The sequence below is a fragment of the Mesocricetus auratus genome, unplaced genomic scaffold (assembly GCF_017639785.1).
Source record: "Mesocricetus auratus isolate SY011 unplaced genomic scaffold, BCM_Maur_2.0 Super-Scaffold_100009, whole genome shotgun sequence".
Lineage (NCBI taxonomy): Eukaryota > Metazoa > Chordata > Mammalia > Rodentia > Cricetidae > Mesocricetus > Mesocricetus auratus.
In genome coordinates, this window is record NW_024429193.1 from 48,719,015 (window position 1) to 48,731,599 (window position 12,585).

The window sequence follows — 12,585 nt, forward strand, 5'->3', positions numbered from 1 at the left end:
TCCTCTGTATGAAGCATGGTGTCAGGCTCAGTGGGACAGGGAAAGATGTCCTCATCCTGGGACTGAGGGTATCTCAGAGAAAGAGAGAGAGAGAGAGAGACAGAGAGAGAGACAGAGACAGAGAAAGGGAGAGACAGGGAGAGGGAGAGGGGAAAGGAGGCAGGGACAGAGACAGAGACAGAGAGAGATAGAGGGAGACAGAGAGATCCTAGACTCTGATGTACACATGGTTTCTACTGGGTACTGGAGCCTAGCCTGGTTCTCATCTCACAGACAACCATGGGTCACTAAGAATCTACGTTTTGACACCCACAACCTACGTTAGTAGATTTTGGAGTTGGAAGTGTTAGGGAAATGGTTATTTCAGCCTGGAGTCTGTTTTTCTGCCTCACACTCATCAAGTTACACGCTTTTTTGGCTAGTTATTATTTGTAAGAGCTAGCACGACTGTGGGGAGAGAGGATGGTTGGTGGAGGGACCGTAACGCTCAGTTCTGTGCTTACGGCTGGCTGCAGCTTCCAGGAATCCCAGGTTGTCCTTGGACCCTTTAAAACTGTTCTCCACTCACAGTCCTGAGAGAAGGCCTGGAATACACACATAGCTGTTATTCTCACTGGTCTGCTGGGGATGGGTTAGTTTTGGCACAGTGAGGCTGACCTCGGGCACCAAGTGGAGAAACTGGGACTTTTTGTTCTCAGGACCTTGATTGCATCCCTGATGAGGTTTTCCTTCTGGGTCTGCTGGCACTGTCCCTTTCATCCAGTTTTTGCCTAGTCATAGGGTACGGTCTCTTCTGTCCTGCACCGATCTGTTGGATTCCTTTGTCCTGTGGGAAGTTCGGGTTGTGTGCTACAAGGAGCTTAGCTGTGAACCAGGGACATGTCTACACATACAGGCAGAGATTGATGGGCCCCTGCAGGAGGCCAGGAGGCATGAGCCCAGGGTCCTCACAGAGTGGCACCCACAGAGCTACTCTGAACTGGGCCCTGTCCCACTGACGAGTTTTGCAAAAAGAAGGAAGTTGATTAAGCATTCTGGACCTCAGGTTTCCTTCTGGCAAGCAGACATGGTCAGACTGATTTTGCAGGACTCCTGAGCGGGGCCCATGCCTGTATTTTGATCTCTAGTGTGTACAGAGCGTCTTGCAGAGGGTCTGGCTCCCACCTCCGGCCCCAGCCCTTCTGTTAGTCAACATGCCCTTCCCCTCCCTCTCACTATTGACTCTCCCATGCTTTGTCTAAGCAGTTTTTACCAAGATACAGTACGCTGTCTCTGTGACGCCTCAATGGGGATTTAGGCATGGACTAGACAACGATTTACAGCCACCATCACCTTGCTGCCTTCCGCTGACCATTCACACCAGACCTGAGAGCTGTTCATGACAACTGAGATAACATGTTAAGTGTTAGGCTGGTATTGTAACTTTGCACAGCCAGTTTCTGAAAAACAGTCCATGAAAAAAATTACCATTTTGTGCATTTAGTATGCATTTAGTATGTATTATTACCTCACTCAGGTCTTAATCTTTGAAATCCCTATTCCGCTGTATGTGTCAGATACAAGTTGATTGTAACATTAACGTTGCATCTATGGAAAACATGTTTCTCCAATATTGAAATCATTTGTTTAGATGTATACATCTTTTTTTTTCTGTCTCCTGATGATATTAACTTGGAATCTTCCCTGCCCCCGTGTAGAGGCGAGGTCTTATATCCCAGGCTGGGCTAAAAGTTACTGTACATATCGCTGAAAGATGACCTTGAACATCTTCCAGCCTCTTCCATCTCCTGAGTGCTGAGATCACGGTAGGTGCCATGCTGTTGGTCTGTGATTTGCTTGAGACTGAACCCAGGCTTCTGGGCAAGCTGGGCAAGCCTTTCACCGCTTGGGCCCCTTCTTCAGGACCACAGTTTCCTTCTGCACTTTATTTTCTTGTTGGAGCTATGCTCTATTAATTTTGCTAATGCTTTGTGTTATGATTGCTGGGTTCTTGTACACAATGAAGAACATTTTAGTATTTTTTTCTTCTTTGTGCAATTTTGTTTGTTTACCACATTTTCTATAGTTTTATTTCACAGTAAACTTGGCTGCTTTTTGGCCTCTTTGAAACCTTAGTGCATTTAAACTCAAGTTTTGTTTCTTTCTCTTTTATCTTCATCTGTTTCCTCTGTTCCCTCTGTCCCAACAGTCCTCCCTCCCTGCCTGCCTCCCTGCCTCCCTCCCTCCCTGCCTCCCTCCCTCCCTGCCTCCCTCCCTCCCTGCCTGCCTGCCTCCCTTCCTTCCTATCTTTTTGATGGATCTGGGCTTATACCCAAGGCCTCATCCATGCCACACAGTTGCTTCCCTGAAGCTACATCTAACTCTGTGAAAATCCACTGGGTAGGGACAAGGTGTGAAGATGGTTTTGCTTTCCTAGGGTTTTAATCCATCATCATCTCAGATTGTCTGTTCTCTGCTCGGTGGTGACAGGCAGCACAAATTCCCTCATTCTGGATTTATATCCCCAACCCTTTACTCAGTTCTTACTACCACAGGGATGTGCGACATTCTGTGTCTCACCTCTGAGCTGCCATGTTTGTGACATGGTGACATTCATTTTATTATTGCCTACAGAAATGAGAAAATATTATGCATCTTCGCTTTTTCCTGAGTTTATCCAGAGAGCTTCAATGAGGCAGAGAAAACATCCTTTGTTTGTTGGTACTCATTTCTCCCGTAGTCTATAATAAATTCTGAAGCCAATATCTGTAGAATTCTGTGAATTTGCATTGACAAGGTTAGATTGTCACCCATTAGACTGGAAGGAATTATGGATTCCATTTCAGATGTCAAATTCCCTCCAATATGTTTACACTGTTCATGCACAGTGTCCTTTTGAGTTGCCAGAACTGGCTGTGCTGTGAACTTGTGACTGAGCACAGAGACAGCCAGAGGATCAGTGATGAACACTGGGATCACATTCTCCAGGACAGCACAGTCCTGTCTTCAGTACCTGTCCTTGTCCCCAGTCCCCACTGCTCCCTGTTGCCTTTCAGAGACCTCCCTCATTCAAAGGGACGGTGATCTCAGACTCTGGGGACCCTGCATTGAGGACTTGTTCCAGCCCTTTCCCTGTCTGCACAGCTGGTCTCTCCTCTGAAGGGCTCCAGGACTCTCCCTCCCTTCCAGTTCCTCTGAGTTCTCGTGCTGGCCAGCAAGGGATTCTTCTCCTGCTATCCGCACCCCCTTCTCCAGTCACTTAGTGTATGGAAATAAGCTGATGTGCCTGATACTTACAAAACACATCTCTACAATTCCCACTGAACATGTGGTCTTCACAGTTCACCCCAAGGACCTTCTTATCCATGGGGCCTCTGTACTGGAGCTCAATTTTAATAACGGAGGAAACAAACTGGATGGACACTACGGTCCAACTTAATGCCTTTTAAACTTATTGTTCTAGTTGATCTTAGCACTTGAAACTCAGTATCTTTTCAGATAACCCAGGAAGTTCAGTTTTCTAAGCGAGATTTGTATGATAACCTTCAGAATAGCAAATGATTAAATATGTAATACATCGGAGCTCATGGAACCAGGCAGTTATGTGCGTGTGTGAATAGTATTGTCTTTCTCCGAGCAACAGTATTGTCTTAACACTGGTCATTGTTCTTAAGGCCTCAGGTGTTTTCTGGACACTCTAGGAATCTGAAGTGGGCGGGTGAACACATGCAAATGTTAAAGTAGAATTTGCCAGAGGCACAGTCAGCTACAGTGACACTGGCTCTGAGCTTGCATCCTCACTGAGACCTGCAAAGCACGTGGCTTCTCTAGTTTCAGAATGGAGACAGCCCCTGTCGTCCCCTGCACCCTCACCACACACCTTACCCCCAAGGACAAACCTTGATTGACATGTTGGCTTCATATCCTGTACACCTAGTAAAGGGTGACCTAATACCAAAATGGGCTTTCTGCAGAGCAACAGCCTTGCCCTTTGACTAGCAAACCCATTTTAGTCTCCAGTTCTGTCACTTGTTTTTCATTAGCTCTGATACGTTCCTGTAAACAAGGTGATGTCATCCTCTGGCCAGTTAAGCACAAGCCTCTTGGTTTTAACAGAGTCTCTTGCCTTCAAGGAAGAAAGCAGAGAGGCGGGACCCTGTTGCAGGTGGGACATTGTATGAAGGTTACCCCAGGACCCATACCTCAGGGTAACTTGAAAGATCATTTGAGTCTCCCAGTCATATCCAGACACACATGTGTCAGGAGCCCAGCTGTCAAGGTCCAGAATCTAGGGATCTGGATAGCCGAGGGACTGGCCTTGTGCTCTGTGTGTCCTGTGCAGAGTGTTCGAGGACCCTGGGTGGACAGCAGCCTGTTTCCCTTGAGAGCAAGGCTCTTGGAACACGTGCTCGCCCACTCTGTTGCACACCCCAGCTGTGAGCTCTTTGCTGCCTTGCATTGTCCTGGTTTGTCTGCTGACTTCTGTCCCTGGCTGTGGCTTCCCTCAGATTTCTGTCTGTCTGTGTCTGCTTCTTGAACATGCCAAAAACACTTATTAATTTTCTATGATTGATGACTAGAAGGACTGGGTTCTCAAATCTCCTAAAGAGAAATACAGAGACCATTTCCTCTTCTGTTTTTCCCTGCACTGGGGTTGTTTCCATGACACTGATGGTTCCTGTAACTGGAGTTGACATGCATAATAGTCTGGTAGCTCTCAGACTGTCAGAGTCCTTTCTTTAAGGATAGGTACTAGATTACGGTTTCAAGGTAGGCGTGCATCTTTTTGTGCTTAAGCTGAGAGTTGAGCTTCCCTGAATGACATATTCCCACAGTCTGAGATAGAAAACCGAGCTCTGTAAAGTAAAGGAAGAAGGGACAACATCCCTGCTCTTTAGTTATCTGGCCAGACTCCAGGGACAGTGCCAGTTTCCAGAGCATTCAGTAAGTGACGACGGCGGCATTTGTTAAGAGCCTTTGGAACAGGTAAACCGAGTTTGCCTTCAGGGTGCACAGAAACGAATCTCGGGGCAGAGGCTGCAGGGGATTTTATTTAATCCCTCCTTTCTCAGAGAGGGTGTGGCCTTCTGGGTGAGGATCTATAGCTCTGGTTACAGAAGGGAAGAAAGGGGAGTGCCTAACCGGGATTGGTGCAGAATAGGGAGGGACTCTTAGTCCCGCCTACATCTTTCGGGGAGACGGCATAAAGTTACAGCTTGCCATAAGATCCAGGTCAACCCTGCTGAAGCCAGTCCGAAAATTCCAGCACCAGCACCAGCACTATGCCTATGATACTGGGATACTGGGACGTTCGCGGTGTAAGTGAGGAGACTGGGATGTGAGGCGGAAGTTCTTAACAGCAGGGCCTTTCTAGGAGAGGGCTACTCATCAGCACCGCCCACCCCCTCCTGCCATCTTCTGCCTGTTGCTACCAGCGCTCAGGAGCTTACACACATGGGAGGCTGTGTGTGCCTGTGTGTGTGTGTGTGGGGGGGGAGTTCACGTGCGCATGGGTATGCACACTGCATAGTGGCTGTATTTGTGCAGTGTGGGGTCTCAGCTGGAGAAGATGAAGTCATCCAGTAAGGTCCCTACAACCTCTCACCTCTGTCTCTGGTCTTCTCTTCCAGCTGACACTCCCCATCCGCATGCTCCTGGAATACACAGACTCAAGCTATGAGGAGAAGAGATACCCCATGGGGGACGGTAATGACACCTTCCTGATCAGTCACCTGCTTCCCTGTGCTCAGTGATGCCCATCAATCCATGCCTAGCCCCGCCTTCCTCAGATCTGCGGAACTCCTACAGTTGGAGCTAGAGCCTGCTGCTTCCAGAAACCTCTTTGAGGGTGTGGTTTGGTTTTTCAATATAGAACACCGAGAATGGAGTTCCTGATCCATCTGTATTTATAATGAGACTGGGTGCACTATTAGGGTCCTATTGGGTCCAGGCTCCTCTTATTTTATTTATTTATTTTTGGTTTTACGAGACAGGGTTTCTCTGTATTGTTTTGGAGGCTGTTGGGCCACAGGCTCCTCTTATTACCAGTTGATGTTTCTATCCCTCTTCTCCATCTTGAAAAATGACTCTGTAAGAGGTTGCAGACCCCCTCCCCCCACATACCTCAGGAGTTCTTACTCCTGGTCAAATACAGGAGAAGGGTGGGACACTGGACTGATTTCTTTTCACATTATCTTGTCTACAGCTCCTGACTTTGACCGAAGCCAGTGGCTGAGTGATAAATTCAAGCTGGGCCTGGACTTTCCCAATGTAGGTGCAGGGAAGGGGAGGTGTGGGGAGGGCGTGGCGTCCTCACCTCATCTCCTCACCTGGCTGAGGGCTTTGGGATCAGAGCTTCAGCTCTCCTGCTCCCATCCTGGAGGCTGCACAGTGTTTCTGTGATGGGCTGTGTCCCAGATCTTCATGTCATCTGTCCAGCTCTTCCATTCAGTGTGTGCGGTGTTCATTAGGGTGTCCCATGCCAGGCACACCAAGTACCAGGCCCCCTGTCTGTCCTCACCCAGAGAAGGGGTGTTGGGACTCTGTATCCCATCTGACCATCCCTGCTTATCCTTTCAGCTGCCCTACTTAATTGATGGGTCACACAAGATCACCCAGAGCAACGCCATCCTGCGCTACATCGCCCGGAAGCACAACCTGTGTGAGTGGGGCTGGCTGCAGGGTGGGGCATGGGAGACATCCTCCTTGTCTTGGCTGGGATGGGATCCTGAGGGTGAGTGTGCTGTGTGCGCTGCAGGTGGAGAGACAGAGGAGGAGAGGATTCGCATGGACACTCTGGAGAACCAGGTTATGGACACCCGCATGCAGCTCGTCATACTCTCTTACAACCCTGACTTTGTGAGTTGCCAGTGGGGGAGCAAACAGTGATTGCAGCAGGACTTAGTCTTGCATCAAATCTACAGCATCTTCCTTCTGTAAATGAGCTGTGTTACCGAGTCTCTGAGCTCTCCTATCTTACCAGCAGGACCCTCATAACCCAGCAGGCTAGCTCATCAACAGTGGGAAACCATCAAGACTAGAGTCACCATACAAGATATGGTTGAGATTCTGCTGGTGACAGCTGATCTAAGTGCTTCAGCATAGTCGTAAATCCCTGCCATATCTGTCCTCTGACACCTTCCATGTATCATCTAACTTGGTATTCACACCAAAAGATGATGGGATGAAATTAGAGAATGTGTGGATGACCTGGTGGGTAAAGGTGTTTGCTGTGTAGCATCAGGGCTTTAGTGTAGATCCTTAGCACTGCATAAAAAACATACTCATGATAAAATCATAATAATAGTGCTCTCGGGCAGAAACAGGAGTAATCCTGGGGATTTGCTGGCTAATGAGTCCAGTCTGTCTGTGACCTCTAGGTTCAATGCTAGACCCTGTCAAAAAAAAATAAGGGGGAGAGTGACTAAGAAATTCACTTGACATCAACATTGGGCCCCCTTGTACCAACATGCAGCTGTATACTCCCCAAATGATGAAAATAGTTCATATATGCACACTGCTGTCACACATCTATCCAGTGCATTCCCCATAGTTCTGTCTTAGGTATCAATAGAAATCGGAACATCTTCTTAATAGGCCACTCAGAGTCAGCCAGAGAACTTTTAACCTTCAAACTTTCAATATTAGTCACTGTTCAAAATTGATGTATACTCTTTACATATGTGATCTGTTCTCATGTCCCCCCAACCAGTATAACTGTCTTCTCCTGGATTCTTTATGTCCATTGGACGTGTGGTTCCACAGGATCTCTGAGTCTAGAACATACAAGATTCTCAGGAGGTGCTAGGTGTGATTCACAGCCCCTGGTTTGACTTCAGCAGTGGCAGATTCCAAGGACAGTGTGAAATTTCTGTCTGAGTTTCTATCACCTCTGACATGAATTCTGCCACCATTAAAACAGTGATGTGTGAACTGGAAGCCTAGACATAGACTTGGCCTGTTGGGAAGGTGGCTGTTGCCTTGCAAAGAACTGGGAGGCCAATCTCTCCCCTGGGGAGCCCAAGCCTAAGGGTGGTGACAGCTGTTTTCTGCTCTAGGAGAAGCAGAAGACAGAGTTCCTGAAGACCATCCCTGAGAAGATGAAGCTGTACTCTGAGTTCCTGGACAAGCGGTCATGGTTTGCAGGGGACAAGGTAAAGAGAGGGGTGGGGAGGAGTTGCCATTCTTTCAACGTGTCACATTCCAGTGCACTGACCCTCTGTTTCCTGCAGGTCACCTATGTGGATTTCCTCGCTTATGATATCCTTGACCAGTACCGTATCTTTGAGCCCAAGTGTCTGGATCCCTTCCCAAACCTGAAGGACTTCTTGGCCCGCTTTGAGGTGAAGCCCTGATCCTGCTTCCTTTGGGTGGCCTTCCTCTCTTCCACAACACTTTTCTAACCTGAGACTAAAGAAAAGCAACTAGGATTTCTTGAACTTTCTGTAAAGACCTGTCTGGGGCAACATTTATCACTTCAGAATCCCCAAAAGTTGATGTGCATCTGAGTCCCATTAACAGATGAAGAATTTGACACCATAGAGGTACTCACTTGTTCATGGTCTCAGCATGAGTAGCGGTTGCACTGGCTCCACATCAGTCTCTGTGTCACCATTCGGTGAATCTCCTGCTTTGTGTCAAAAGAAAAAGCTACACACACAACACACAACTCACTGCCTTATTTTCCTGTTTGGGGTCCTTGGCAAGGCAGAGCATGTCAATAGCATGTGGGTCTTGGCATTAGGGAGACTGGCAGGTCTGATGTGACATACCCAGATGTGAGAAAGTCCAGGTCTTGCCTGCAGAGCATTGAGAGCCCAGGGCTATAGCTGGTGCCTCATTGAGTTGACATGTGCGTGCCCACCGTGTTGGGGACATTTATTGTGTGTGCTGCCGTGTTCTTGTTTCTTCCCTTTCATTCTCCTCTTTCATACCACGGTGCTGTCTGTGAAATGCGGTCAAATTCTTTTTCTTCACTGTTATTCTCTGTCAGTCTCCTTTAGATGAGGTTCATGCCGAGTCTTTAGAGGGCATGCAGAATGCCTCATCTTGTGACTGAGTGGGTATAGAACTGTAGCAAGCCAGACTGTGAGATGCTGTCAAGGCTGCTGAGCCCAGCCTGGACCATACCTACATCAGACTTGGGTCATTCAGACATCTGGGAATGGGAGACTTTGACCCAAGGATTTTTCAACGTGCAGTCTGCTGACCTTGTCCACGCCCAATCAAGGGATATACTTTCTCAGCTAATTCTCTCTCTCTTTCCTTGGTGCCGAGGAGTGAGCCTAGGGTCTTAGACTTGCTAGGCAAGCGCTCCACCACTGAATTAGAAATCCCACCTTTCTCAGCCGGTTCTCATGAGCTCTGGTTTTGGCCCAGGCTTGGCTTGGAAATTGTGCAATATCTGGCATGGCTCTAGAAAGGGTGTGTGGAGAAGCACAGAGCCGCTTAGCCCAGCTTGTGTGTCTCTCACGCCTTCTGCAATTGTCTGTGTACTCTTCAGCTTGGTGCATAGCTATAACACAGCACACAGTCACCTGGGGCGGTCCCTGCGTCAGGGGAGGGAACAGCCAAGGTGCAGTGAGATTGTACTGAGGACCAGGTAGAGAACTGTTAATTCTGCTCCCGGGAAACTGATTAGAATCCTGCTCAGCTTTCTTTGTGGGCTGTCATCTTGACGTTCCCTTTCTTGGCTGACTGGCTGAGTCACTGGGTGCTAGACTGTCTTCCTAAACACACACACATTCAAGTTTTTCAGCTCCTTTTGTCCTGTTAGATCCCTCCCCTGTGTGTAAATACAGGCTAGAAAGAGCCCCCATGCCCCATAGGATCATGTTCAGGTAGAGAGGCAGGGCTAGGGCCTCCTTGGGAGGGCAGAAGAGGAATAGAGAGGAGAGAGGGAGGAGGAAGGAAGAGAGGGAAAGGGAGAGGGGGAGAGAGAAGAGAGAGGAAGAGGGAGAGGAAGGAGGGCCAGAAGGGCGGGGAATGGGAGAGAGAGAGAGAGAGAGAGAGAGAGAGAGAGAGAGAGAGAGAGAGAGAGAGAGAGAGAGAGAGAGAGAGAGAGAGAGAGAGAGAGAGAGAGAGTGTGTGTGTATAAAGGAGAGTGTGCATTCAGCTGGTCTGCTCACAGCTGTGTGAGCCAGAGGAAGTTGCTTAACCTCTCTGGACCTCAGGTTCCTCCCTGATAACTGATCTTGCAGAGTTGATGGGCCATTTTCTGAACCTATAATTGTAATTTTTAGTGGACATAAGAGAGCTTACACAGGATCCAGTCTCCCCTTTAATAGGGGCTGTGAAAGAGTTCTTTTTCTTGGGCTGCCAGCTAAGCAGGCCGCACTGTGCTCCAGCCCGAGCCCAGGACAAAGGCCTCTCCTGGCATGCCCCCCCCCCCAGTATGCTGCAGACCTGAGCACCTGCTTGTCCTTCCCATTTTGCAGGGCCTGAAGAAGATCTCTGCGTACATGAAGACCAGCCGCTTCCTCCCAAGACCTATATTCTCAAAGATGGCTCACTGGGATAACAAGTAGATCCCTGCTCCCCTGGCTCTCACATGGAGGACCTGTGCACACTGGATCCTCCTGGGGACAGCTGATCTTCTGCACTGCCGCCTCATGGCTCTGGCTCCTTTCTCCTTCCTGCTCCCTTCTCCACAAGGCTTTCAAGCCCCTTGGCTCCTCAAGCCCATGTAGTCTCCATCTCCCCACTTCCTTTCACCAAGGTCCTTCTTCACTCCTGTCCTAACCCAAGCGCACAGTCCTTTTCCATGATTTGATGTCTGCCCTGAACTCTACTCCCCAGAATTACCCTAAAGGTCAATACTGCCTCCAGTTCCAACTCTTCATCAGTGGAGGGGCTGCCCCAGGCCTCTCTCATCTCCAATAAAACTTGAAACACACTTGCTCTGTGCTGTGTCTTTTTCTTTTTTCTATTTCGACTTGCCAGAAGTCACAGCTGCTTCCAAGAGTCTGAGCTCTGTGCCTGTAGTGCCAGGCTCTGAAGAGTCTCATGAAACCAGAAAAAATTTGAAACACCTTGCTTTTTTTTTTTTTTTTTTTTTTGGTTTTTCAAGACAGGGTTTCTCTGTATTGTTTTGGAGGCTGTCCTGGAACTAGCTCTGTAGACCAGGCTGGCCTCGAACTCACAGAGATCCGCCTGCCTCTGCCTCCCGAGTGCTGGGATTAAAGGCGTGCGCCACCAACGCCTGGCTGAAACACCTTGCTTTTAATCTGAGACTCTCATGGGGGGTTGGGGGAAGGGGAGAGGTATCATGTACATTAAATTCAGCTTGTAAAAGTGTTCATGTGTTGTTATAGGACATTTTTATGTATTGAATTACTACAGTTTAGGCCAAAGACAACAGGTTAACTGTAAAGATTTTGTTGCGTTTTTTTAAAGAGTATTTTAAAATTCTGGTTATTTTGGCGATCTTAGACTCAGCTGTAAGATTTCTTTCCCTTTAGCTCTAACATTTCCTTTTTTTTTTTTTTTTTTTTTTTTTTTTTGGTTTTTCGAGAGAGGGTTTCCCTGTGTCTTTGGAGGCTGTCCTGGAACTCGCTCGGTAAACCAGCCTGGTCTCGAACTCACAGTGATCCGCCTGCCTCTGCCTCCCAAGTGCTGGGATTAAAGGCGTGCACCACCAACGCCCGGCCTAGCTCTAACATTTCAACACAACACTTTCCTCATTAGGATTTCGGGGCTCATTTTGGGGAGTATAGGATAGGGATGTTCTTGGCTGCTCTGGATCCAAATATGGACATTGGTAAAAGGTTTGGATTGGTCCCTTTTGGGTTTCTTTCCAAGAAAAGGTGCTGCATGGCCTTACTTCAGGTGATCCCGTGGCCCTCGTGGAAAGACATGTTTATGGTAGTTAAGTATTATTTGAATTTTTGGGCCTGGAATCTGGAAGACATCAGTTGTAAAGGAACAAGAACTGAAGACAGACACAAAATTAAAACAGTAAGAAAAAGGCTACAGAGCCTGTTGGTATATGAGCAGCAGTTAGTTTCTGGGACTGGAAAGTCTCACAAACTTACTGAGTAGAGTATGATGTCTCAGTAACAAGTTGTTGAATTCTTGAAGAGGCATATCTGGCTAGTCATTCAGGAGCCAGGCAGTGGTCAAGCAAGAATTTGCCAGCCAGGCACAGGTGAGAGTGGTCACAATGTTGTCAATACATCTCTCATGAGAATGCTGTTATTAATAGTGGGAACTCTGGATCATGGTCCACAGATTTATTTTGCTGTAGTCATTCTTTGGCATCCTGTTTGTAGAGCAAGTGTAAATCCTCAATTGGTTTACTGTTTCAAGAAGGATCTCTTACTTTTACTTTGGGTGCCTTTTGAAAATAGGGTTTAAACTTGAACAAGTGAACCCAGTTAGTAATCTCTATTTTCAGTTAGTAATCTTCATTTTTCCCTTTAATTGAAAACAGATATTTTTCTCATACAATATATCCTGATCACAGTTTCTTCTCCCTCTACTCCTCCCAGGTCCTCCCCTCTGACCCTCCCCTCTGGATCCACTCCTTTTTTGTCTCTCGTTAGAAAAAAACCAGTCTTCTAAAAGATAACAACCAAACATGACAAAATAAAACATAATAAGATGAAG

General features: G+C 47.7%; 1 protein-coding gene across 1 annotated transcript; it reads left to right on the forward strand.

Moving 5' to 3' along the window:
• Positions 1-5,138: 5,138 nt before the first annotated feature.
• Positions 5,139-10,873, forward strand: LOC101829715 (glutathione S-transferase Mu 1). Its single transcript, XM_005076622.4, has 8 exons — positions 5,139-5,297; positions 5,610-5,685; positions 6,185-6,249; positions 6,559-6,640; positions 6,737-6,837; positions 8,037-8,132; positions 8,211-8,321; positions 10,416-10,873. Exons 1-8 carry the CDS (start codon positions 5,262-5,264, stop codon positions 10,503-10,505), a joined length of 657 nt encoding a protein of 218 aa, XP_005076679.1. The 5' UTR covers positions 5,139-5,261; the 3' UTR covers positions 10,506-10,873.
• Positions 10,874-12,585: the final 1,712 nt, after the last annotated feature.